General features: G+C 46.8%; 1 protein-coding gene across 3 annotated transcripts in view; it reads right to left on the reverse strand.

Moving 5' to 3' along the window:
* OSBPL10 (oxysterol binding protein like 10) overlaps nt 1-25643 on the reverse strand; it is a 305981-nt gene that overhangs the window by 186030 nt on the left and 94308 nt on the right. For all 3 annotated transcript variants that reach the window (XM_027040852.2, XM_027040851.2, XM_027040849.2), the window contains exons 2-3: nt 8804-8979; nt 5721-5800 (exon numbers count right to left, since the gene is read on the reverse strand). In XM_027040852.2, the coding sequence (XP_026896653.1) occupies nt 5721-5800; nt 8804-8979 (256 nt within the window). The remainder of the gene's footprint in view (nt 1-5720; nt 5801-8803; nt 8980-25643) is intronic.

Below are 25643 nucleotides of genomic sequence, written 5' to 3' on the forward strand. Positions count from 1 at the left end.
CATTTCAAAGACGAGGACCGAGGATCAGAGGAAATAAAAGTGACCTGGGTGGGTACGCTCAACACATAACTAGCAGAGTGGGATTTAAATGGAGGACCTCTCAGGGCACCTGGGTGGTTCAGTCCGTTAAGCATCTGACTTTGGATTTCGCTTGGGTCACGATCTCATGGTTTGTGAAACCGAGTCCCATATCGGGTGCTGCACTGACAGCTCAGAGCCTTCTTGGGATTCTCTCTCTCCCTCTCTGCCCCATTCCCCCACTCACATTCTCCTTCCCTCCCTCTCTCCCTCTCTCCCTCCCACCCTCTCTCAAAATAAACTTTAAAAAAAAAGGCAGGATCTCTCACTCTGCATTCCCCAATATTTCTTCTAAAGCAGAATGTCGTGAGCAGAAACACGTGTATGCTCAGTCAGAAGATGCTTTTCATTCAAAGTTCACGGGGACTTGCCCAAAGTGCTCACCATTAGAAGCTTACAGCACAAAATGTAGTGCAAAAGGCCAAAGTTACATTCAAGCAAAGTTACTGAAAAATTCTGAAATAAGACCTATTTAAAAGACTGGGGAAGGGCTCTCTTGAGTATATAAAATTACAGGTGTCCTATTCAGAGCTGTCCCCTCAAGTGTTATAAAACATGGGAGTTCATGGCAGGAGAACACCATCCCCAACCTTCCCATCAGCACCTAGCAGGAAACCAGGACGAGGGATGAGGGGGAGGGGCCTGTTTAGCAACTCTGCCTCTTGTCACCATCTACTCACTTAATGGCTATCTGACTTTGAGCCTATCGCTTAGGTTCAATGGGTCTCAGTTTTCTATATGTAAAAATGGAGATATTACCTATGTCACAGGACCAGTGTGAAGGGTAACAGGATCCTGAGGGATGGTCACTCACATAGAAAGTATTAAACATCATTACTGGGGTCAGTCGGTTAAGCGTCCGACTTCGGCTCAGGTCATGATTTCACAGTTTGTGAGTTCAAGCCCCATGTCGGGCTCTGTGCTGAAAGCTCGGGGCCTGGAGCCTGCTTCAGATTCTGTCTGTCTGTCTGTCTGTCTGTCTCTCTCTCTGCCCCTCTCCCACTATGCTCGCTCTCAAAAATACACATTTAAAATAAATAAATAATAATAATAACAATAAACATCATCACTTCCGTCAACCGTTCCTTTCCCATGCTCAGGCTTATGGCGGTACCCATAACACCACTATGCCTAATCCTAGGGGTCTCCGAACACCAACTACTTGATAAAAACTAGACACCCACCCCTACATTTGATACTTCAAAGTCACTTGCAAGTAAATTCTCACGAGAACCGTTGCTTACAGCTCTCTCTTGACACTTTCCAATCAATGCTTTATGTTGCTTGAATTTTTGTACCCCATCAAAAATAAGATGTTTTGCTTTGTTGTTGGTGTTTGCAGGGAAAGTCACTGTTCTGGTCGTCTTAGCAGACACGCCTCATACCCTTGCAGCTGTACCTCGAATAACACCAGAGACCACAAGATGAACCTATGTGACACCCTTAGATTTCAAAAACTAATACTGTTTTCTGAAATCCAGGAACAGATTTAGAAATTTTGTAACATGCATATTTTTTTTAATTTTTTTTTTCAGAGGAAGTTTTCATGTACGTGCATGAAAGGGAAAAGGGCAGAGAAAGGAGAAGGAGAGAGAGAATCTCAAGCAGGCTCCATACCGTGAGTACAGAGCCCAACTTGGGGCTCAATCTCCTGAACTGTGACCATGACCTGAACCAAAATCAAGAGACAGACGCTTAACTGAGCCACCCAGGAGCCCCTAACCTGAGAATTTAGAAATTAATTTGGGGACTGGCAATCACTTTTGATTCTTGAAAAAGATATTAAGAACAAAAAGTACCACACATCCACTAATACAGCTAAAATTAAAAAGAATCGACTACTGACACACCAGCATGAATGAAATTCAGAAACTGCATAAAGTGAAAGTAGTCGGATATGAAAGGCTGTACAAGTCAGTTTATAGAACATTCTAGAAAAAACAAAACTACACATAGAAAATGGATGGTGGCTGCCTAGAGCTCACAGGGAGGGGAAGGAATCGACCCCAACAGGGTAACGAGGGAACTCTGAGGGGCAGTAGAATGTTAATTGTGGTGATGGTTACATGACTGCATGCATCTATCAAAAAATACATTTTATACTTAAAAAGGAGGAATTTCACTTCATGTAAATTACACCTCAATAAACCTAATTTTTTTAAAAAGGCAATCAATAAGTCAGTACTCTATATCTTCTACAATAAAAAGAATATTTTAACCCTCAAAAAGCAAAGCAATGTAATTTCTGAATAAAAAGCAGTCCTTAGTATTGAATAAAGCGGACGTTAGGCATATTTAGGAAATGTCTTTTCCATTTCACTTCTGGATTAGGGGAAACATCATCGGGTATTGTCTGAGACAAGTCTGGATTTCAAGAGCCGCTGGACAGGTCCTCTGGGAAGCCCTCTTCAGGCTCTATGAATACAGTTATCCTGCAGTTCTCACTGTGTGTGTGTGTGTGTGTGTGTGTGTGTGTGCATGCACGCGCACACACACAAACTGCAGTTCTCACTACACACACACACACACACACACACACACACCCCTTTATCCATTCACCAGCCAGTGGACATTTGGGCTCTTTCCCTACTTTGGCTATTGTCAATAGTGCTGCTATAAACATGGGGGTGCATGTAGGGAACACTTGATTTTAAGTAAAAAGTTTTCAGGGTGCCTGGGTGGCTCAGTCGGTTAAGTGCCTGACTTTAGCTCAGGTCATGATCTCATGGCTCAGAAGATTGAGCCCCACATCAGGCATCAGCGTACAGCCCGCGTCAGATCCTAGGTTTCCATTTTTCTCTGCCCCCCCCACTCGTTCTAAGATAAACAAACGTTAAATAGATAGATAGATACATAGATAGATAAAAAGTTTTTAAAAGGCAATGATTCCAAGCAATCATAGGGAGAATATTCTCTATAATCTACTGGGGAAGGATCTGACCTGCTCAGAGTGAAGAAAGAACAGAGTGAAGAGAAGGCTTATTTAGCATATGTTCCTAATAACCACGATGCAAAGTAAGTAGCCGTCCCACCGTTAACTGGACATCAAGTTCACTGTTACATTAAGCCCAACTTCATTTTCACTAACTCTTGCCTAAGGAGCTTCTTGGATTTCATAATGCCTCTGCTGAACAACCAGGTCTGTTTAAAGTTTTTAAAGTTATTATTCACTAGCTACACTACAAATGAGTGACGGTTAGGGATCTCACCTTCAGTCTCAAGAAATCCTACAGGCGCTACCATCTAAATTATTATTTATTTGAGTTCTACATTAACAGGTTAATCTGTATTCCTGAAACTGCCCAGAGACTACATCAGAGTAAATCAAATTCTCCTTCAGAGAATCTTCAAATTCGCTTCCTATTTCTTACCACCATTATGAGGTCCTTACCTTTCCTGGTCTCCAGTGATTCATCTAAACATCAATGCACTTAAAATTGGTTTCCCTACCTCAATTCTTACATCCAAAAGAAATTCCAGATGAATGAATGATTTAAACATGATACTTTAACTATAAATTCACAGGAAGAAAACACTGAAGAATGTTTTCATGATTTTATCTATCTATTTTGAGAGAGAGAAAGAATCCCAAGTAGGGTCTACACAGCCAGTGCAGAGCCAACTGCAGGGCTTGAACTCACCAACCGTGAGATCGTGACCTGAGCCAAAATCGAGAGTCGGAGGTTTAACAGACTGAGCCACCCCGGCACCCCTGTTTTCATGATTTTAGAACAAAGAAGCCTTTTCTAATAAGCATGATGTACAACCAGAAGCCAAAAATGAAAATATTCAAAAATTTGACCACAAAAATTAAATATTCTACATAGCAAAAAAAATGTATTCAAAGTCAAAATACAGGTGACCTACTGGGAGAAAAGATCTACAATACGAATGACAGGCAAAGGACACATATGCTAAATCCATACACAGCTAAGTGTACAAAGATGTTTATTACAGCATTATGTGCAACAACCTAAATGTCCATCAGTAGAGGACTTAAAGCACTGACATTCATTCCTTAGAAAATCAATCCTAAGACTCCAGTACATGCCACAGGTCTACTAAGAAAGGTCTCCAAAATGCATTTTTTTTCCAAAAAGCCAAAAAGGTAAAAACTGTATGCATGATACAATCCCATCTGTGTAAAAAATACAGATGCAGATGTACATACTAACACTAATCTACTTGAATGATGTTAAGGGCAACGATCTCTAATGAGCGTATGTGGCAATGGAGGGAGAGATTTTCTTTTTATTTTATGCCCTTCTGTTCTCCTTTATAAAAAAGTAAAAAGACGCGCATAAAAACAAAAGCATTTTTAAACTGCCCTAACCTAGGCATTTATAAAATACTGATGAAGCGTCCAGAACTCCTACCATAATTCTTGGAAAATAAAACAAGCCAGAGAGAAAAAGCGCTTTAGAAGTAGGGCCCTACCTACGGTAACCCAGATGCTGCTTGGGGTAAGTCAGGAAGGATGAGTGAATCTGCGGCAAGCCAAGTCAAAGAAGAGAGTCTCTTAAAAGAAAAATAAACAGCGGACGAAATCACTGTGAAGAAATCATTTCAGGTTGTACTTAGAGGCAGAACAGGGAGGAGGTGTAACCAAGCAAGACATTTCCCATGGCCCTGGGCAACACAGCCGACTGGTTATAGGATTAGAAGTATCAGAGGTTTCGCATGGGGGTCTTTCTATTGGATGTGTGGAATGTGGAAGCAAACCGCCATCGGGTACATACCTAAATTTGAATTAATGATATGAAAAGGGGTAAGTCCCAGAACACCTGGGTGGCTCCATCAGTTGAGTGTCCAGCTTCAGCTCAGGTCATGATCTCACAGTTCGTGGGTTCGAGCCCCACATCAGGCTCTGTGCTGACAGCTCAGCCTGCTTCAGATTCTGTCTCCCTCTCTCTCTCTGCCCTTCCCCTGCTCATGCCCTGTCTCTCTCTCTCTCTCAAAAATAAACATTAAAAAAATTTTTTAAAGGGGTAAGTCCTTTAAGCACTGATTTTAACCAATATTTATTGCCCTCAATAAGTTTATTTTGCAATCATTTCCTGTATTCTAATGATTTCTAATGAAATCCTCCGAATAACCTCTGAAAATGCCTACCTCCTATTTCCCACCTCGGTGATCCAACATCTCCTACAGATCCCTTGGAGAAAAGAATTCATGCTTGTGTGCCAAATTACCCAAGAACGTTTTTACACTTAGAACGCTGAAGCTCCTTGCAGAATATTCAGTCAGTTTGGGGTCTGGGTTTTAAGCATCAGTGACAACCACCAGTCCTCGTGAACGGCAAATCTGACTGCTACACCTCTACGCTGAAATCATCCACTCCAGCTTCTCAACAGGCCAATTAACAGCTGCCTACGCAGACAGCACGCACAGCAACTGAAGTATCCTTCCAGAATCAGTTCCAATGAGGGGTCTGTAGGCCTCTTCATTCTACCCACAAGCTTAATCCTGCTACTTCCCTCTTGGCTCTACATTTAAATGCAACAGGACAGGTATTAATTCCCTTACATTGGGTAACTTGAAAATAACATGAAAAACCGCTTCCCCAAAGAAACAGATAACTGGGCTAAAGGGTAGCTATTCAAATTACTCCAATGCCTCCTTGCTTCCCCGTGGTTACTTACCTTAGAACTCGTTTCCATGTGGTATTTGGAACAGGCTCGAAGCTGAGTCACCCAAAACTGTTTCTCCTTTGCATCAGCAGCTAAAATAGAGGGGAAAAAAAAAAAATTTGCAGAGATTGTTCCAAAACGTATCCAACCTATTTCTACACCCACCTAAGGGGTGGGAGGCCCAGGGAGTGAGGTAGGGAGAGAAGGCAAAACAAAGGCAGATCATAATATTCTCAAACAGAATGTGCTTACACACACACGAAAAAAAAAAAAAAACAAATTACACTAAATCTCAACAGAAAATTCCCTCTTAAACCACTTAAGTATGTACTCTGCAAGGGCTGTTATCAGAAAAATTTTGCCTTTTTTTTTTTTTACCCTCTTAAAAAAAAGGTCATTGGGAAAACATGATTTTTTGAAGGTTTATTTTTGAAAGACAGTGCGGACGGAGGATGGGCAGAGAGAGTGGGAGACAGAAGATCTGCAGAGGGCTCTGTGCTGACAGCAGAGAGCCCAACGCAGGGGCTCGAACTCACAAACTGACGAAGTCAGATGCTTAACCGGCTGAGCTACCCAGGCACCCCAAAACGTGATTCTTTTTAAGTGCCTCTAGGCTCGAAGTATAGTTTTCCAGGGCCTTTGGTTGTTATCAGTTTTGTACCGTGAACTTATTAGCATCTATGAAATAAGCATCCAATTGAATTATTTTAATATGTGTTCTCAATGATTCATATTATGATTGGACAGAACAAGATACCAAATGCTGCTTTAGGTTCCCCCAAAGAGACATTAAAATACAAGTCAACTGTATGGTCATGATCTTTCATCTACACTCCCATCTCTCAAATCTACTAGATTGTTTTCTTAGACTATCATGGGTACATAACAGAGTCTAATACAATCTAAATCATCGATTTCGCTGCATAATTAACTGCATAAATCGTTTAAAATGACATTACATAAATGTTGACTAGGCAGAAAACAGAATGATTCCCTGGAACCTCAGCTTGAACTTTTGGGTGAAGAAATCTAGGGTGGTAGACCAGATGTACTTGACTTCCAAAGGCTTCTGCAGAAACTAGAGTCTTTTTCCTTAGGAAAAGCCGCGCGTCTATGGACATCAAGATTCATTCAACTCTACATGGACGTGAGATGTGCAATGAGAAAACCGATGCCCAGACCCCTCTTGGGATGAGCCAAGGACCAGCCAGATATGTGCAGAAACTTATCCTGCCTTCTCCGTAGTTGCTAACTTCCAGCTAAATTTAGCCCTTGCGATAATGTCACGCATATAATAAAACTTTTATATTTGCTATTAAAACTACCCTTAAAAAAAAAACCCTGGGGTTTAATAATCCTGAGAATAGTATCAACTCTTACAAGGCAAAATGAGATGGCTCAATTGTCAAATTAGTCAGGTATTTCTTTTGTGTGGGTTCGTGTCATTTTATAAACCACAGGCAGGGGGGAAGTGCCATTAAGGTTTTCACCTGCTTTTGTTTCTGCTCTAACAATTTATTAAGCAATGAACAACAAAACGAAATCAAGGACCACGTAAATCTAGCCAGCTGGAACGCGCACGGCATGAATCTCCAAAGAGAACATGAACCTTATTACTGCATTTCCGAAAACTGAAAAACTTTTTCAACTAAAGGCATTTTTATTTCGTAGGCTTTTGGATTGTTTTATAGGTTCTGAAATAAGACTTGTATGTAGATAATAAAGAAACATTTGCTTATTCCACCTCTTGGCAGTAAATCTTGAAGGTAAGACCACGAAATTGGGCTCGGAGGCACGGAGTCGGCCCTCAGTGTGGCTCTGCAGAGGCTGACCTGTCATGATCAGTCCCCTGGGGTCAAGGAGGGATAAAAAGGGGCCTTTTCTGCCTACTGAGCCCTCACTTGGGCAAAGAAAAAAATGTATGACGGCAGAATTAGCAACCAACCCCCAACACGTAATATATACAAGTACTACCCTTCCTCAGACCCTAACAACATTCACTCGGGGGTGTGTGCGCACATATGCACACACACACCCCCCACTATGTGCATTTGGATTTTTGTTCTGTTGTTCTGTCATTAGAAGAAAACTGACAATTTTTCTGGCAATGCAACTGTAATGGAATGCTGGGTGGAATGACCTGGCAATCAAATTACACTGCTACAGTCAAGTCTGGCTTTGCTGAAAACCTGGAGGATGGATGTGCCTTGGGGGTGGCAGGATCTGTAGCTCTGGCTAAATGAGGGGTTCCTTGGGGAATCTGCTTCCATGAAGACGCTAAGCAGACTTCAGTTCTCAAGAAGCAAAGAGAAAGGGGGAAAAAACAAAAAGGAAATTAACTCAACAGCAAGCAGATGGCTTCGGAGTGAAGGGGCCCTTCACGAAGAGGTGTTCTAGAGAAATCCTGAGGGAAGGGCACGATGACCCCTGAAAGGCTTGTTTTGTCCTCCGAATACAGCCCCACAGGGGACCGTAGTAGAAGGTCAAAGAAGATATACATCGAACTAAGACGAAACATCTGAGATCCGAAAGCTGAGCTGGCCGTACTATCACTCACCTCTTGTCTGTCCTACTTCCTCAGTTACTTAAGACAAGCAATTCCTAGCGTCAGCTGTGTCTCCCACCCCAGGGGTAAATAAGAGAGGGGGTGTCTGTCACCACAGAGCCCTCAAACATAGCAAACTGTTAAAGGTGATTTTAAACAATCCAAAGAATTACGATTCAACACACAAAAACAGGGGCGCCTGGGTGGCTCAGTCGGTTAAGCGGCCGACTTCGGCTCAGGTCATGATCTCGCGTGATCTCGCGTGATCTCGCGTGATCTCGCGTGATCTCGCGTGAGTTCGAGCCCCGCGTCGGGCTCTGTGCTGACAGCTCAGAGCCTGGAGCCTGCTTCCGATTCTGTGTCTCCCTCTCTCTGACCCTCCCCCGTTCATGCTTTGTCTCTCTCTGTCTCAAAAGTAAATAAACGTTAAAAAAAAATTTTTTTTAATAAAAAAAAAAATAAACACAAAAACAAAAGCCGGGAGCCATCACCATGGTAACTATGCGCGTAGCCCAGGAGACCGGTCTGAAAAGCGAGAAGGAGAACGTACCTCTCAGTTTATACATCTCTCCGTTAGCGGAATACACCACCAGCATGTGGGGGGCTTCGTCGCTCAGGGACACTATGGCTCCAGACAGAGACAGGGCTCCCCGAGGCTTCTGGTGTTTGCTCTGCTCATTCACAAAATACTGCAGGATGCCGGCCTCAAAATCCAGCACAAAGTACCTGTGCGGAGAAACCACAGCGCGTCATTCTCTCTTCTGCAGCCCGCTCCTCACGGCAAAGGAGGAAACTCAGCCTCCAGTCAACATCAAGGCTCCAGATTCGGGAGGGCGGAGACCCAAAGTCCCTCCTGGCGCCCCCCCAAAAGTCAGCGCGTGAGGAGGGAGAGCGCTCCAGATTCTTAAGTCAGAAGGGGCGCTTATGACAGGCCGCCGGGGGCAAGGCGAGGGCCAGCTCCCTTCAGGACTTGGTGCCATGCCCACTGCCTCGCCTGGTGCCCGCGGGTGCCACAGGAAACCTCCAAACGACCCGGAAGACAAAAACCAAAAAAAGCAAACAGGTGGAATGGGACGCAGACTCGGGTGACACCCCGTAGGACCTCACGGGAACAGCCAGAATTCTCTAAGCCTCGAAGAGAGGCTGTTTGACACCCAGGGAACAGCAAGCTGGGCCTCGAGCTTCCCGTCAGTGGTAGGGGTAACCCCGAGGAGCCGGAGATCCAGGCCCCTGTTGGGGACCTGGGGGCGCTCACACAGCCACCAGGCACACTCCAGCAGCCCTCCTAATGCATCGTTTTCACGCCAACTGGCAAGCGCTCCCTCGGCTCTGGGAGGCCACAACGCCGGGCCCGCAAGTTGCCTTCAAGCAGATCTTCGTAGCCAAACATCTGGCCTGCTTACACTCTCAACCTGTCACCTAGGAAGTAATCACAACTTCCCCTTCTCCACCAGGACGGAAAGGTCTTCACTGCAGATTCAAGCTCTTCCTGGGGCCTAGAGGCTCACTACAGCCCCTGCTGATTCTTCCACCTTCTAACTTTCTGCTCCACTGCTACCGGCTCTCCTTCCTCGGAGTCTCCTAGTTGTCTCCCACCACAGGACCCTGGCTCATGCCGTTCCCTGTCTGGAACAGTTACCCAAAGTGTGGTCCACAGATTCCGGTGGCCCACGCAGCACAGGCGAACTACATGCTAGTCATGACTCAACCACAACGCGACCGAGGGGTGGGAGAGCAGGTCCTTCGCCATGGTCTGAAAAACACTTGCCCAGAATGCCACTCCCCCCACCCCACCCCCGCCCCCCCCCCCCCCCCCCCCCGCCTGGGCTACAGTTCCTTCACCCTCTTGCCACGTTAACTTCTCAGCCTTCAGGAACAACTCAAGGGCCACCCACTTGAGAAACCACCTCGTGACATTCCAACACTCCTCCCATAAGGTCCCAGAGCACCTTGAAACCGCCTTTCCCAGACTGGCCCCGGTGGGAGTCTACACTGGCCGGAGTCTCTAATTCTGCCTCTAGTGCCCCCCCCCCCCCCAGACTACACTCCTTGGAAGCAGAACGGTGGTGTCCTCCCCATGCCCAGCACAGTGCCTGCTGCTTGGCTAATAACATCGGCTTAATAAATTAATGAAGGGGCAAGAAAGCCCCATGGGATTCCAGTTTCCAAGCCAGGCGCCAAAGCACCTGGGTCACTACTGTGACCTCACAGAGGCACTGCAAAAATATTTTGTTTTTGAGGGCTACACGGCAATATTCAACACGGGTCAGCTACTGTGCGTGTTACTAACACCAGTCGATCTCCAGTTTCCAAGTTAGGTTGCACTACATTCCTTGCAACGACATCGTATCTCTGCAAAGTTGAGTTTTCAGCAGGTGCTGGGGTAAAACGCAAAGATGAATGTGGAACAGGAATAAGAGGGCAGCAGAGTGCCCAATACGACCCCAAGGTTTGGGAAGCCACGCACGAACCCGCGGGGGCCCACACGCCATCCTCAAGAAATTGTGGTGATTTAAGAAACAAACACATCTCTCCTTTTATCCTTATGATTTTTCTTCAAATACCCAGGTGTCAGAACATAAATATGTATGAAGTGGTGTGGAGCCAACTAGTTAATAAATGAAACATAAGGGTTTTTTTTTTTTTAACCTATAAGCACCACAGACCAAGGAAGTTTACAACCCTCTGATCTAATTCATTTTCACAGTAACCTAACAATTACACACTATCATCCCCATTTTATAGATCTCCTGAGATCTCAAGAAACTCAAAATCCAACAGCCAGGCTCGGCTGACTCCACCACCTTTGATGGTCATGCCAGCCCTCCCCCGGGCACTTCCTCCGCATCACCTGTCCTGCCCTTCCTTAGGTACTTTATTCTCCCCACCTTCCTGCTCCAACAGAGCTGACCCAGTGAGCTGGAAGCTCCCTTCCCGGCAACGGATGCGTCCCATCCCCTACACCCCCCCCCCCCACAGAACAGGGTGCAGCCATCTCATTAGCCCCTGACACCCCAGATCTCCGTCCTCCAGAACTCCAATTCCTCTAAGAAATCTTCCACTCCTGAGGCACCCGGGTGGCTCAGTTGAGCATCCGACATCAGCTCAGGTCATGATCTCATGGTCTGTAGGTTCGAGCCCCATGTCTGGCTTTGTGAGGACAGTGTGGACCCAACTTTGGATTCTGTCGCCCTCTCTCTCTGCCCCTCCCCACTCGAGCTCTCTCAAAATTAAACATTAAAAAAATGTTAAGACTACCCTACAACCTAGCAATTGCACCGCTAGATATTTATCCAAAGGATGCAAAAATGCCGATTCGAAGGGGCACGTGCACCCAAATGTTTACAGCAGCACTGTGAACACCAGCCAATTATAGAAAGAGCCCAAATGTCCATCGACTGGATGGACATTTGATGAACAAAGAAGATGTAGTGTGTGTGTGTGTGTGTGTGTGTGTGTGTGTGTGTGTGTGTGTATAAATGGACTATTACTCAGCAATCAAAAAGAATGAAATCTTGGAGTGCCTGGGTGGCTCAGTCAGTTACGGGTCTGACTTTGGCTCAGGTCATGATCTTGTGGTTCGTGGGTTCGAGCCCCACATTGGGCTTCGAGCTGACAGCCTGGAGCCTGTTTTGGATTCTGTCTCCCTCTATCTGCGCCTCCCCTGATGGTACGTTGTCTCTGTCTCAAAAATAAACAAAAAATTTTAAAAAATAATGAAATCCTGCCATTTGCAGCAACATGCACTGAACTAGAATGTATTATTCTAAGCAAAAGAAGTCAGAGAAAGACAAATGTATGAGTTCACTCATATGTGGAATTTAAGAAACAAAATAGACGAACATAGGGGAAGAGACGGAAAATAAGATAAGAACAGAGAGGGAGGCAAACCATAAGAGACTTAAATACAGACAACAGACTGAGGGTCACTGCAGGGGTGTTGGGTGGGGAGACAGGCTAAATGGGTGATAGGCATGAAGGAGGGCACTTGTTGGGCTGAGCACTGGGTGTTATAAATAAGCGATGTATCACTGGGCTCTACTCCTGAGACCAGTATTACATGACATGTTATCTAGCTTGGATTTAAATATTTTTGTTTTTGTTTTCAAATGTTTATTTCTTTTTGAGACAGAGAGAGACAGAGCATGAACGGGGGAGGGTCAGAGAGAGGGAGACACAGAATCGGAAACAGGCTCCAGGCTCTGAGCTGTCAGCACAGAGCCCGACATGGGGCTCGAACTCACGGACCGCGAGATCATGACCTGAGCCGAAGTCGGCCACTTAACCGACTGTGCCACCCAGGCGCCCCAAATACTTTTTTTAATTAAAGAAAAAAAGAGAGAAATCTTCCACTCTTAATTTCAATATTCTGAATAGCCCGGCCAAGACTACTTACCTATCTTACCCGCCTCCTTCCCTCCTATACCTTAGGCCATGACAACTGAGACGGTTTTCATGATAAAAATGGATAAATCAGCACCCAAAAATGTGTCACAGCCAAGGACTACTCCAAATTGTAGTCCCGACCCCCACATTAACGCCACCTGGGAGCTTGTTTGCAATATTAATTCTCGGGGCCCCATTCAAGGCCTGCTGAATCTGAAACTCCGGGGGGGGGGGGGGGGGGGGGGGGGGGGGGGGGGGGGGGGGGGGAGGTCCAGGAAGCAGGGTTTCAAGCTTCCAGGTGATTCTGATGCAGCTAAAGTCTGAGAATCACTGGCCTAAAAGCTCATCATCAAATCCCTCTCCTCCTCTTCCAGAAGACACAGCCAGAATATATTCCCCAGATTCCCTTGCAATTAGGGTGTCACCATTGAAGTTTCAATCAACAGAAGGTGAGCAAATGAGATTCAGGCTTGACCCATAAAACACACATTCTCTCTCTCTCTCTCTGTCTCTGTCTGTCTCTGTCTCTCCCTCTCTCTGTCTCTGTCTCTGTCTCTCTGTCTCTGTCTGTCTCTGTCTCTCTGTCTGTCTCTGTCTCTCTGTCTCTGTCTCTCTCTGTCTCTCTCTGTCTCTCTGTCTCTGTCTCTCTGTCTCTGTCTGTCTCTGTGTCTCTATGTCTATGTCTCTCTGTGTCTCTGTCTCTCTCACTCACTCTCTCGCTCTCTGTCTCGCTCTCTGTCTCACTCGCTCTCTGTGTCTGTCTCTCTCTCTCTGTCTCTGTGTCTGTGTGTGTCTCTCTCTCTGTGTGTGTCTGTCTCTCTGTGTCTCTCTCTCTGTCTCAGTGTCTGTCTCTCTGTCTCTCTCTCTCTCTGTGTCTCTCTCTCTCTCTCTCTGTCTCTCTCTCTCTGTGTCTGTCTGTCTCTGTCTCTGTCTCTCTGTGTCTCTCTCTGTGTCTGTTTGTCTCTCTCTCTGTGTCTGTCTCTCTCTCTCCCCGTCTCTCTCTCTCTCCATCTCTCTCTGTCTCCCTCCCTCTCAGTCTCTCTCTGTCTCCCTCCCTCTCTCCCCGTCTCCCTCTCTCCCCCCTCCCTCACACACACTCAGGTTGGACTGGAGACAACCTGAAGGTGAACTTGGAAACCCCACAGGGACGATGGCAAAGATGAGACGTCGGGGCCTGGGTCCCCAAATCGCCACCTCGAAGAGTCACCAGCTAAAGAACACCCACATCTGCTGTTCCTTAGAACTGGTACAGGAGGGGCACCTGGGTGGCTCGGTCAGCTGAGCGTCCGACTCTTGATTTCAGCTCAGGTCATGATCTCACAGTTCATGAGTTCGAGCCCTGCTGGGGCTCCACACTAAAGGTGCTGAGCCTGCTTGGGATTTCTTTCCCTCTCTCTCTCTCCCCCCCTCTCTCCCCCCCTTTCTCCCCCCCTCCTTCCCTCTCTCCCCCCTCTCCCTCCCTCTCTCCCTCTCTCCCCCTTCCTCATGATCTTTCTCTCAAAATAAGTAACTGAAAGAAAAAAAAAAGAGAAAACTAGTACATGAACGAAAAAGAAAGGTCTGTTGAACTCGGCCCTAAGATCAAGATGTGTTGCAGCAGTTAGCCTTAGAAATTCACAAAAAAGTCTTTATGTCTATTTTCATGTCCTACTTAAACAGGTCTTTAAAGATTTTAAGTTTATTTATTTTGAGAAAGAGTGAGAATGAGGGAGGCAGAGAGAGAGAGAGAGAGAGAGAGAGAGAGAGAGAATATCCCAAGCAGGCTCCGCCCTGTCAGCATAGAGCCTGACACGGGGCTCAAACTCACGAACCATGAGACCTGAGCCGAAATCAAGACTCACGCTTAACCGGGTGAGCCACCCGGGCACCCCTAAATATTTTATTTTTAAGTCATCTCCACGCTCCACGTGGAGACCAGACCCACAACCTGGAGATCAAGAGTCACGTGTTCCGCCAACAGAGCCAGCCAGGCAGCCCCGTCCTACTTAAAATGTGTTCCTACTCCTTCCTGTGTGATGAAAACCAAACTCCTTCAACGAGAGAGCAGGGGGGTAATTTCTGAGCTGCCGATGATCGAATGATTTAGGTGCCGACCCCGCCTTCTCCTTAGGAAGGAATGTTTTCAACTTGACCTATATTTAATGTCATTGTGACCATAGCCTTGCAGACATCGCTGCTGGCAAGTCAGAGCATGAACGGCAATGATCAGTGATCCTTCCAAGTGTCGGGAAGGAAAAGTGGCTCCAGCCACAGCGCGTTGTGTCCCCACCCCACCCCCAGGCCACAGCTGCAGCATTTCCCATCAAAAACCATGCCACCTTTACTGGGGGGGGGAGGGAGGAAGGGGACCTGAATAGGCTTCAAGGCGAAGGTATGTGCCATTGGTGGGAATGGAGAAAGGGGTTGACATCGCTCTCCTTACTGTTTCTATAAAGCCATCGATTAGGAACCTGTCTGCACTCCTCTCTCCCTAGAGGCAGCTTCCCAAATGCATCCTGTTTAAACAACTCACCGTATATTTGCAAGGACATTTTTCGGAAGCCGGTACAAAGAAACGAATTGAATGTTGCTCTTCCTTTGCCCAATAAGGATGACAGAATAAGCAAACGATGTCACGTTATGCAGGATACGGGGACACATTAATGATTTTGCACAATGTGTATATCAAACTTACATCTTAATTTCAACCTGTCTCAGATGGGGGAAAAAAAAAAAACAATTTCCACGGCATCCTAAAATAGTTTATTTAAATGCAAATGCACAGGTTTGAATCATGTGCACTAAGGAAGGTCATCAGTAATTTACTCCCTTCCTAAAGACGGTTTAAAACTATCGTGTTTGGAGAGAGGTGATGGAATATCTTCCGGTTAAGAATTCCGTTCCTTCAGGATGGCCTCTGAAAGGTAGGTTAGCTTGTGTCATGAAAGGCAAAAGCTCTCCTTTCAGCACTAAGGAGGGCAATCCGGGTCGGTCACATCCCCTGGGAGGAAAGAAATTAAATTTGGTTTCCCGCAGGGTCAATGCTCTGTCAGGTACGGCTGTTCAGAGCGGGCAGCAGTATCTGAAAGTCACCGATTTCATGCTAAATAGGAAAAGTTAGCCATAAATTCTCAACCAGGCTTCAGAAACCCAAGTGAAGTTGCTAAATAAAATCCTCACACATCCTTACGGGTCTTTCCTTCTACAGAAATGATGAACACAACCCTAATTCCTAATTTTTTTAATTAGCGTCTTTGAGCTCTAGTACGCAACCTGACTGATGTGCAGGTGAATTTAGTTGTATAGAGAGAGAGCGAGCGTGTTTGGTTCGCCGTGTTGACACGGCAAAGAATGTGCTGGGGAGAGAGAACCGGGGAGAGAAGTCCAATCCACGAAGAGCGCCACCTTAATGGCTAGGAGGCCCACTTCCTGAGCCACTGCTGGCCAATTCCAAGGCCAGGAGCCCTGGCAAGTGACAGGCCACCTCCTCGGAAGGGCTGGGGACCAGCCCCCGCCTGCTGCTTAGGCTTCAGCCCAACCCCACCGCGTTGGCCACGCCGCACAAGTGCACACACACGCTCACAGGCATTTCCACCCACATACCCGTGCACTCACACGTTCTCACACACGCACCTGCACACATGTGCTCAGACACTTGCATTCCTGCTCACGCTTATGGTCACATCCACTCGAACTAACTCACGTGCTCACACACCATACACTTCTAACACTCAACATGTGCACACACGTTCACACTCTCCTGCACATGTTCCCACTGCCCCCCCCCCCCCCCACACACACACGCAGCAGCTCCCTTTCCTAACACTGCTTTCCAGTTCTCGCATCCCCGGGGGTCATCTGTCTACGCCTATAGCCTCTTAATCTCCCCAACTGCCTGACAGTCTCATTAAGGTTCAACTTTAGGATCTGAAAGTTGAAAACCATCCACGTTGGGAGCAGGGAGAAACGGGGCCTGGAACCACCAGAACCACCATGGCCAGACTCCGGCCAGGCGCAGAGATGTAAGGGGAAAGGATGGGAGGCCGGCTTCGGGAAGAAGCTCGTTAATGCTGACGGGCAGAAGGTGCAACCAAATCACAAGAGAATTATAAACAGAAAAAAAATGCAGTCAGAAAACCAAAAACAAAAACCTGCCTTTGATGAGAAACTTTGCTCGACAGGCTGGTCCTGACAAAAGCTAAATCTTTTCATCTGAATTGACGACTACCCCGGGCCCGTGACAACTGAGCCGACGCCTCTCATACCTGTGTGGTTATTTCCACTGGACTGTCAGGACTCTTCCTGCTTCCCCCAAGGCTCGGCCCCTTCTCTCCACATCGGACTCTGGGGCCAGGGCCTCGGGGCCCGCCGCCCCCATCCCCACTTAAGAGGAAGAAGGATCCAGCTCCCAGCTGACCACAGGTGGACAGGCGGTCCTTCCTGCGAAGATGGGCCTCACCCTCCTCGGGCACCCTGTCTCCTGAGAAGCACCTGACCGACTGCTGGAACTCCCCGGACACGGCAGAGTGGGGACGTCTGAGCACCGGCCTTGTCCCCACCAATGACAACAGCGACCCTGGTCTTCCGCTTAAGACGCTTTTCTGGGTTGGATCATCTCCCAACTGACTCTCTTGGAATCCCAGTCTACCCCCTGCCAACACACCAACACGGCAGAGGCAGAGACCCTCTCACAGGGGCTGGGTTTCTCCGCCTCCGGCATCCTGCCCTCCCCCACGGAGACAAGCCCCTGGAGAACTTGACCGGTGCAGGCACAGGGCTGCAAGGAGCCGAACTTCCCAGCACTCTGCACACGGAGTCCTGACATTTCGGCTGCCCTCCAATTCCCTTCTGTCTACAGCCAATCGAAAGATCACCCTTTCTGACATCTAGAATCCCATTTCTAAATGGTCCAATCCATTGTTTACAGAAAATTAAAAATGGGGGAAATCAGCAAAGCACATTCAGTCTGTGAAAGAGGAGCGGAAATGTCAAATTTGTGGATGTATTTTCCCAAATTTACCTTAAGTCTTCCGACCATCTGTTGACCATTTTTTAGAGGCCTTCTCATCTCCAGACAGCAAGATATCAAGGTTCTCCACAGTCATCTCCTCCTCAAGGCTGCCAGTCACAGTTGAGAGGGTATTTGTGCATCCCCGGGGCGGGGTGGGGGAGGGGGGGTCCAAAACACCTGATCACTGTGGTCTCCTCACCAGGGAAGGAGGTCACACTCATGACCCTCAGAGTTTGTGGGCTGGGAGAGAAGATCAACGTTCCCGGATTTCTCTCATGCTAACCTGAGATGAAGCCGCGGGGTCCTAGCACCAAAACCTTCCAAGTTCCAAGACGCGACACGCGCTGGTCACCTCGCTCCTAGTCAAGCTTTCATGTCCGAAATCCTCTTAACTCCTGTAACTTGTGAGGACTTGTGGCGTTCCATCTCTGTGGACTCCCAACCCTCTGGGACCTTCCTGAGTGTAATCTGAAGAGCAAAGGGAACTCGCACAGGAGGCTGGTCTTGGGCGGCAGCAAGATGGGTGGATGCACACGCCCACCCTCCAAATCATAAGGGTTTATAAAGAGGCCGTAACTGGGTGCAGCCACGGGTACCACACAAGTGTTCAACACCCCATCACTATCTCAAGGCTGTGTCCTCGGTGCAGCCTCGGGGAGCAGGAAAGGCAAGCAGAACCCACATTCCAAGGACAGGGGAGGGAGTGAGGAGCCTCCCAGTGCCCGGGTCCAGCTCATGGGTCAATAGATGGTCATATCTTCTGGATGAACTTCCCCAACAGTCTCCACTACCTACTACTCAAGTTATGACCAGAGATTTCCACACTGCCACAATCATGCACCAAAACACCACAAGACAGAGATTCCAACATACTCCAGAAGGTACTAAGTTGTCAGAGGGCGTTAGGGCTCATCACCAATCAGGGGACAGGTTTATCTATTACATAAGAACACAGTCAGGGCACCTGGGTGGCTCAGTTGATTAAGCATCTTACTTCGGCTCAGGTCATGGTCTCGTGGTGCCTGAGTTGAAGCCCCATGTCAGGCTCTGTGCTCACAGCTCGGAGCCTGCAGCCTGCTTCAGATTCTGTGTCTCCCTCTCTCTCTGTGTACCTCCCCTGCTTGCACTCTCTCTCTCAAAAATAAAATAAACATTAAAAAAAAAAAAAAAAAGAACTCGGTCATTATCATGGGGCACCTAGGTGGCTCAGTCAGTTAAGCATCCAACTTCGGCTCAGGTCATGATCTCATGGTTCATGAGTTCGAGCCCCATGCCAGGCTCTATGCAGACAGCTCAGAGCCCGGAGCCTGCTTCAGATTCTGCGTCTCTCTCTCTCTGCCCCTCCCCTGCTCACACTCTGTTTCTCTCTCTCTCTCAAAAATAAACAGTTTAAAAAAATAAAAAAAAAGAACTGAGTCATTATCAAACATTTGCGCATGCAATACTACAAGCCCAATCTCAAGGGATCAGAAAAACTTAGTATGATATGGCTTGTCTATAGCAGAATCATTATGCTAGCCTTCCAACCTCTTAAAGACATAAACTGAACCATTAATAAAAATAATTTCTAATATTTACAGAGCACTTTCTACATGCCATGTATTATCACTCGTACTAACTCATCTATGCCTCCCAGCAGTCCTAGGAAATAGAGGTGATCATAACCTCTCTCTACAGATGAAAAATTTCAAGCGAAAAAAAGGTCAACAACTTGTTCAGGATCTTACAGAGAGGAAATGATGTGGCTAGGTTTTAACTCAGGCAATCTAGCTATATAGCTCATGGCTCTAAACTGTAAAGATCCTGTGTGTGGATTAAAATATAAAGACGGAAAACCAGAGGGTCAAAAAACACATAAAGCAAACAGAAATGCAAAAAGAAAATAAAACACAGTCAGATCGGGAGGCGGCAGAATCCTATCACCCAGAATTGGAAGGATATGCAGAAAACAATACGTAGATTCAAAACAACATAATCACAAATGTTATTTTAAATTTTACAAATAATTAGGGCACCTGGGTGGGTCAGTTGGTTGAGTGTCCGACTCTTGATTTCGGCTCAGGTCCTGATTCCAGGGTCGTGAAATCGAGCCCTGTGACAGGCTCTGTGCCGAACATGGGGCCTGCTTGAGATTCTCTCTCCCCCTCCCTCCCTCCCTCTCTCTCCCTCCCTCCCTTCTGCCCCTCCCCAGCTGGCACATGCATGTGTTCTCTCTAATTAATAAATAAATACGTGTAAAAGAATTTTACAAATAATTACATACCCCAGTGAAAAATAGGACTTCTTTTTAAATATGCATGGAATGTTTCCCAAAACATTGCCAAAAAAAAAAAAAAGAAAAAGAAAAATCAAGAAGTAGAAATTTTTATAGGTCACATTTTTTAACTATAATTCATAACGAAATGACTAGTATGTTAAAGGCTTCAGTTTTTAAAAACTAAAAAGTTTAAATATAATTGTCACATTCTAATTTAATATACATTTAGGAGAAAAACATGGGGGAGTATTTTTAAACTATTAGGGTGCGGAGGGCCTAAGAGGCAAAACCATAAACAAAAGTGTTGACACATTTCTAAGAAGAAAAATCTCTGAAGTAAAAAATAATCCATAAATAAAACTGACAACTAATAATGTATAGTTTTAAAAAGTATTGAAATGTCTTGCCTTCCAAAAAGAATGTTTCTTACAGTTTGGGCCGGCCACTTCCTACATTTCAAACAGTTAAGCAGCTTGTTAAAAATGTGGATTTCTGGGGCGCCTGGGTGGCTCAGTCAGTTAAGCATCCAACTTCAGCTCAGGTCATGATCTCCCGGTCTGTGAGTTTGAGCCCCGCGTCGGGCTCTGTGCTGACGGCTCAGAGCCTGGGGCCTGTATTGGATTCTGTGTCTCCCTCTCTCTCTGACCCTCCTCTGCTCATGCTCTGTCTCTCTCTGTCTCAAAAATAAATAAACGTTAAAAAAAAATTTTTTTTTTTAAATGTGGATTTCTGACTCCGACCCACACCTAGAGAATCAGAATCTTTGTGCATGAGTCATGAAGTCAGGAATGTGAATTTCAAAGTTTCCCTAATTCGTCCTGAAGTAGCAGATCCAGTGCAAAATCAGAGACAGAATGAAACCTGACAGTATTATTCACCACCCTAGTTTCTTCTCATCCATCAGGTTTTCCCCACAATCATTCACTTGGCAAACGTCTGAGCACCCACACGCCCATACGACCTACGACCAAGCAGCATTTATTATTTAAGCATGAGACGACCTCATTTTGTCTTAGTCTGAACGAGCCTGAGCCCAGCTCCTAAATCACAACAACCCAGGCTGTGGATTTCTTGACTCTTGTCACTTTGGAATTATTTTTGACAAAGATTTCAGGAAAAGTTACTAAACCACCCGGCATGAAACTGCTGCATGATGGGATCATCAAGCAGCATCACGTAGGGGCACGCCTGCACAGAGGGGTCCGGGGGCCAGGTCGAATGAACCACCCCAACATTAAGAGCCGGCAGCCAGAGCGGCTGTCGCCTCGGGAGCCACCTGATAAAGCACCGGCATAAGTCAACGTTAACTCTGAACGCAAGATTTGATGCCCTGAGCTTGGATTTGATCTATGATGAGATTCGATCTGCTTTTAAAGACTCGGTGATTTAATTCCAAAAGGAAGAACTGAGATCTGTCTAACAAGGATGAATACAGGCTTTCAGAATATTGCCTCTCGCCTTCTGAACTCCTATTAGCGCTTGAGCTTCCGGTGCCTTTAGCGAAGAATTTCACTAAGGAAATTTCACTAAGGAAACTGTAAAATTTCACTTAATTTCACTAAAGAAACCGTAAAATATCAAGAGGTGCCACGAGGCACACAGTTCACGTTTCCACTCTTGCAACACAGGCAACCTACCCGGGGATCCTTACAATGGGCTGAAACTTGATTCGAGTCCCTGCTTTGTACTAACACACATCAAGTCACCTTGAACAAGATTCCGATACTCACTAAAGCCCTGGGGTGAAGACGGGTGGGCATCCTCAGCCTCACTCCCACCGAGATGTAGAGAGCTGGGCAGCTGGCCGTGGAGATCCACCAGGGGAAGCAATCTGAATCCTAAGATTCCCAGGCTCAGCTTTGCCCCCAAATACCCGAGTCAGCTCCTAAACCCCACCGTGCTTGGATGAAAGTATCTTTTATTTTTCCCTAGGGTGATGCAGCACAGAAGACAGATATGTGATTTGGTAGTAAGAGGCCTGGCTATGGCCTAGACAGGTGCTTCTCAAGCGTTAGCTCCATCAGAATCACCTGGAAGCTTGTTAAAACACAGCTTCCACTGGGTGTTGTATGGAAGCAATGACTCATGGGAATCTGCTCCCGAGGCCAAGGGCACACTATATACACTATACGTTAACTGACTTGACAATAAGTCGTATTTAAAAAAAACAAAAACAAAAAAACAACAAAACCCACCAACACAGCTTCCTGGGCCCCTCTCCCAGCGTTTCTGATTCAGGTCTGGCCTGGAGCATGAGAATTTGAATTTTGTTTTATTTTATTTTTTTAAGATTTTAAGTAATCTCTACACCCAACATGGGGCTCAAACCCACAACCTCAGAATCAAGGGTCGCACGCTGTACCGACAGAGCCGGCCAGGTGTCCCGAGAACTTGAATTTCTAACTCGTCCCAGGGTGAAGTTGATGCCGCTGGTAGGGCCACATGTTGAGAACCACTGGGTCTCACTTTGGTGATAAGGTACTTTTCCAAATGCAGACAGCAAATGGGACCTGATGCGGACGTTCACATTGCATCGTATCAGCAGTCTGGCTAATGGACTACAATGCCAACAAGACAGAACTTAAAACAAGAGCCTGGATTTCTTCTTTTGTCAGGGTGCCATGGAAATATTCTTTGGCAAGGACTAGCACCCGACTGTCAACACGATCAGTTATACAAGGGTTCCCTGATGTGCATATGTTCACTCATTTTATGGTTCAAGAAAAGAGAATCGGGGCGCCTGGGTGGTTCAGTCGATTGGGTGTCCGACTTTGGCTCAAGTAGTGATCTCACAGTTCGTGAGTTCGAGCCCCGTGTCAGGCCCTGCCGCTGGCAACATGAAACCTGCTTGGGATTCATTCTCTCTCTCTCTCTCAAAATAAATAAACTTTAAAAAAAAAAGTATTATGCCAAGTAAAGGAAGGCAGACGCAAAAGACGATGCATTATATGATTTCATTTATATATTCGGAAAAGGTAAACTTACAGTGAGAAAAAAGCAGATGAACAGCTGAGAACAGGAGCAGAATAAACCAAAGACCAGCTAGAGGGGATTTTTTCTTTCAGCGACAGAAACGTTCTCAGACGGGACTGTGGTGACAGGTGCACGACGATATAAATTAAAAAAAAAAAAAAAAACCCAAAAACTGATTTGTACAGTTACAATGGGTGATTTTTACGGTGTGTGAATTATAAAAGTGTTTAAAATACAACACCTCGGTGTTCCTGGCCCTAGCCTAGACCAGGGAGGAATGGCAGAATTACTATAGGGCACGTCGACAAGATGTGGTGCTGAACAGGGTAATTCTGCACCTGAGACACAATTTAAAATTTCCAAGAGAGGTCGATGAGCAGCTGGGTGAATGGGTCTGGAGCCCGGAGGAGGTCTGAGCTGCAGCTATCAAGTTGAAATCACCTGTAAGTAACTGGCAATCGAGGCCAAAGGCATGTAGGAGATTACACGGAAAGAGAATGGGGGGGGGGGGGAACCGGGGCAGAGAGGAATATTCTTAAAACCCAGATGAGGGTGGGGCACCTGGGTGGCTTAGTCAGTTAAGGGTTCAACTCTCGGTTTCGGCTCAGGCCATGCATGATCTTCTGGTTTGTGGGTTCCAGCCCCGTTCTGGGCTCTGCACTGACCGTGGGAGCCTGCTTGGGATTCTCGCTCTCCTGCACGGGCACTCTCTCGCTTTCTCTCTCAAAATAAATAAACTTAAAAAGGGGGGGAGGGGCATCTGGGTGGCTCAGTCGGTTGAGCGTCCGACTATGGCTCAGGTCACGATCTCACAGTTCGTGGGTTCGAGCCCCGCGTCGGGCTCTGTGCTGACAGCTCGGAGCCTGGAGCCTGCTTCGGATTCTGTGCCTCCCTCTCTCTCTGCCCCCCTCTCTCTCTGCCCCTCCCCTGCTCGTGCTCTCTCTCACTCAAAAATAAACAAACATGAAAAAAAGAGTTAAAAAAAAAAAACCCAGATGTGGGGAAACCTAATCATAAACAGCAAAGAGAGAACACAAGGCAGAAAGCTAGGAGGAAACCAGAATCCCAGAAAGAGACGGTTTAAGAAAGGAGGCTGTGACCAACTGGGCTGAATGCTGACAAAGGTCAGTAAGAACTGAATCGTGCTATTTGTGACCATACCCGGATCCGCCTTTTTCAAAAACTCATGCATTGCCATGGCCCTACTTTACGGGCAAGCAGATCGGTTCTGGTTGGTGCAGCAAACACAAGCAAGAGAGGAAAAGAATTTCTCTCATCTTCCCAACCTTTGTTGCTCAAGTTTCCCACATGTTTCCCAACATCCACGTTCCGTGTTTACTGGGAGCAATGGAGAGATTACTGGGTTGAACCCCAGGTCTGCAACCGGGCTCAGACGCTGCCTCACAGTCTGAAATCAGGGGTAGCAGACTGCTGGCTACCCAACTGCACACCCATTTTCTCCTCGGTCTCAAATCAAGAGAACTCTAACTTTTAGCCGCCACCCTTCCTTTCAGCTAGGCGTGGTCACCCAACCACATTCGTTCTAGCTACTGAGGGACAGTCATAGACTAGATTCCTTCCCCTGAGCTCCTGGAAGACGGAGGTGAGGGCTAGAGTTCCAACATTCCAACTTTGGACAAACGGTCACAGCCTGGGGATGGTGAAGGAGAAAGGCAGAAAGAGCTTAGGTCTCCGAGATGTGGGGAACCTGCCCCCCAACGCCAACCCTAAAAGAGCTTACCGCCAAACTTCTTTTATGTGACATGAAAATAAAGGCGGCATATCAGAATCACATCATGGACTGACTTGTGTCCCCCCCCCCCCCCCCCAGACTCGTATGTTGAAGCCCTATCCTCCCCCATGACTGTATTTGGAGACAAAATCTCCTCCTACAAGGAAGAGATTCAAGTGAAATTAAATTAGGTTATAGAGAGTGCGGCCCTGGTCTGGGAGAATTAGTGTCTTTACTTGAAGAGACTCCAGAGAACAAGCTCCCGCTCTCTCCCTCTCTCGCTCCTGCTCCCTCTCCCTCTCCGGGTGTGTGTGCACACAGCAAGATGGTAGTCATCTACAAGCCAAAAGAAGAGGCCTCAAAATGAAACCCACCTGTTGGCACCTTGCTCTTGGACATCCAGCCTCCATAACTGACAAATGAACTGCGGTTGAAGCCACCCAGTCCGTGGAACATTTCAGCCTAGGACCAAAACACCTCGAGAGCCTTTTCACAACACCCAGTCTCCGGCACGCACACACACGAAGTCAGTGAGGATCTCTGGGAGTGAAACCCAGGCGTTAGTAGTTGTCCAAGCTCCCCAGGTGGTTGCAACTGTAGCCAAATTTGAGGGCCAGGGGCTGAGTCCCCCTTGCTGCAGTTCCATTAGTCACAGCTGAACACTGTTCCCGACACATCAACCCCTTTGACGCCTCTTCCCGGCCAGTATGCGTTGTTAAAACAGGAGCATAACGCAGGGCACCAGGGTGGCTCAGTCGGTTGAGCGTCCGACTTCGGCTCAGGTCATGATCTTGCGGTTCGTGAGGTCGAGCCCCACATCAGGCCCTGTGCTGACAGCTCAGAGCCTGGAGCCTGCTTCAGATTCTCTCTCTCTCTCTCTCTCTCTCTCTCCCCCCCTCTCTGCCCCTCTCCCACTCATGCTCTCTCTCTCTCAAAAATAAACACAAAAAAAAGTCTTTAAAAAAACCAGGAGTATAATGCTCCTACTACCACCAGTATTTAGCAACCCTACTAAACACCAAATGCTAAGGATACACTGGGAAACGGGGCAC

Source organism: Acinonyx jubatus, chromosome C2 (genome assembly GCF_027475565.1).
Source record: "Acinonyx jubatus isolate Ajub_Pintada_27869175 chromosome C2, VMU_Ajub_asm_v1.0, whole genome shotgun sequence".
NCBI classification, from domain to species: domain Eukaryota; kingdom Metazoa; phylum Chordata; class Mammalia; order Carnivora; family Felidae; genus Acinonyx; species Acinonyx jubatus.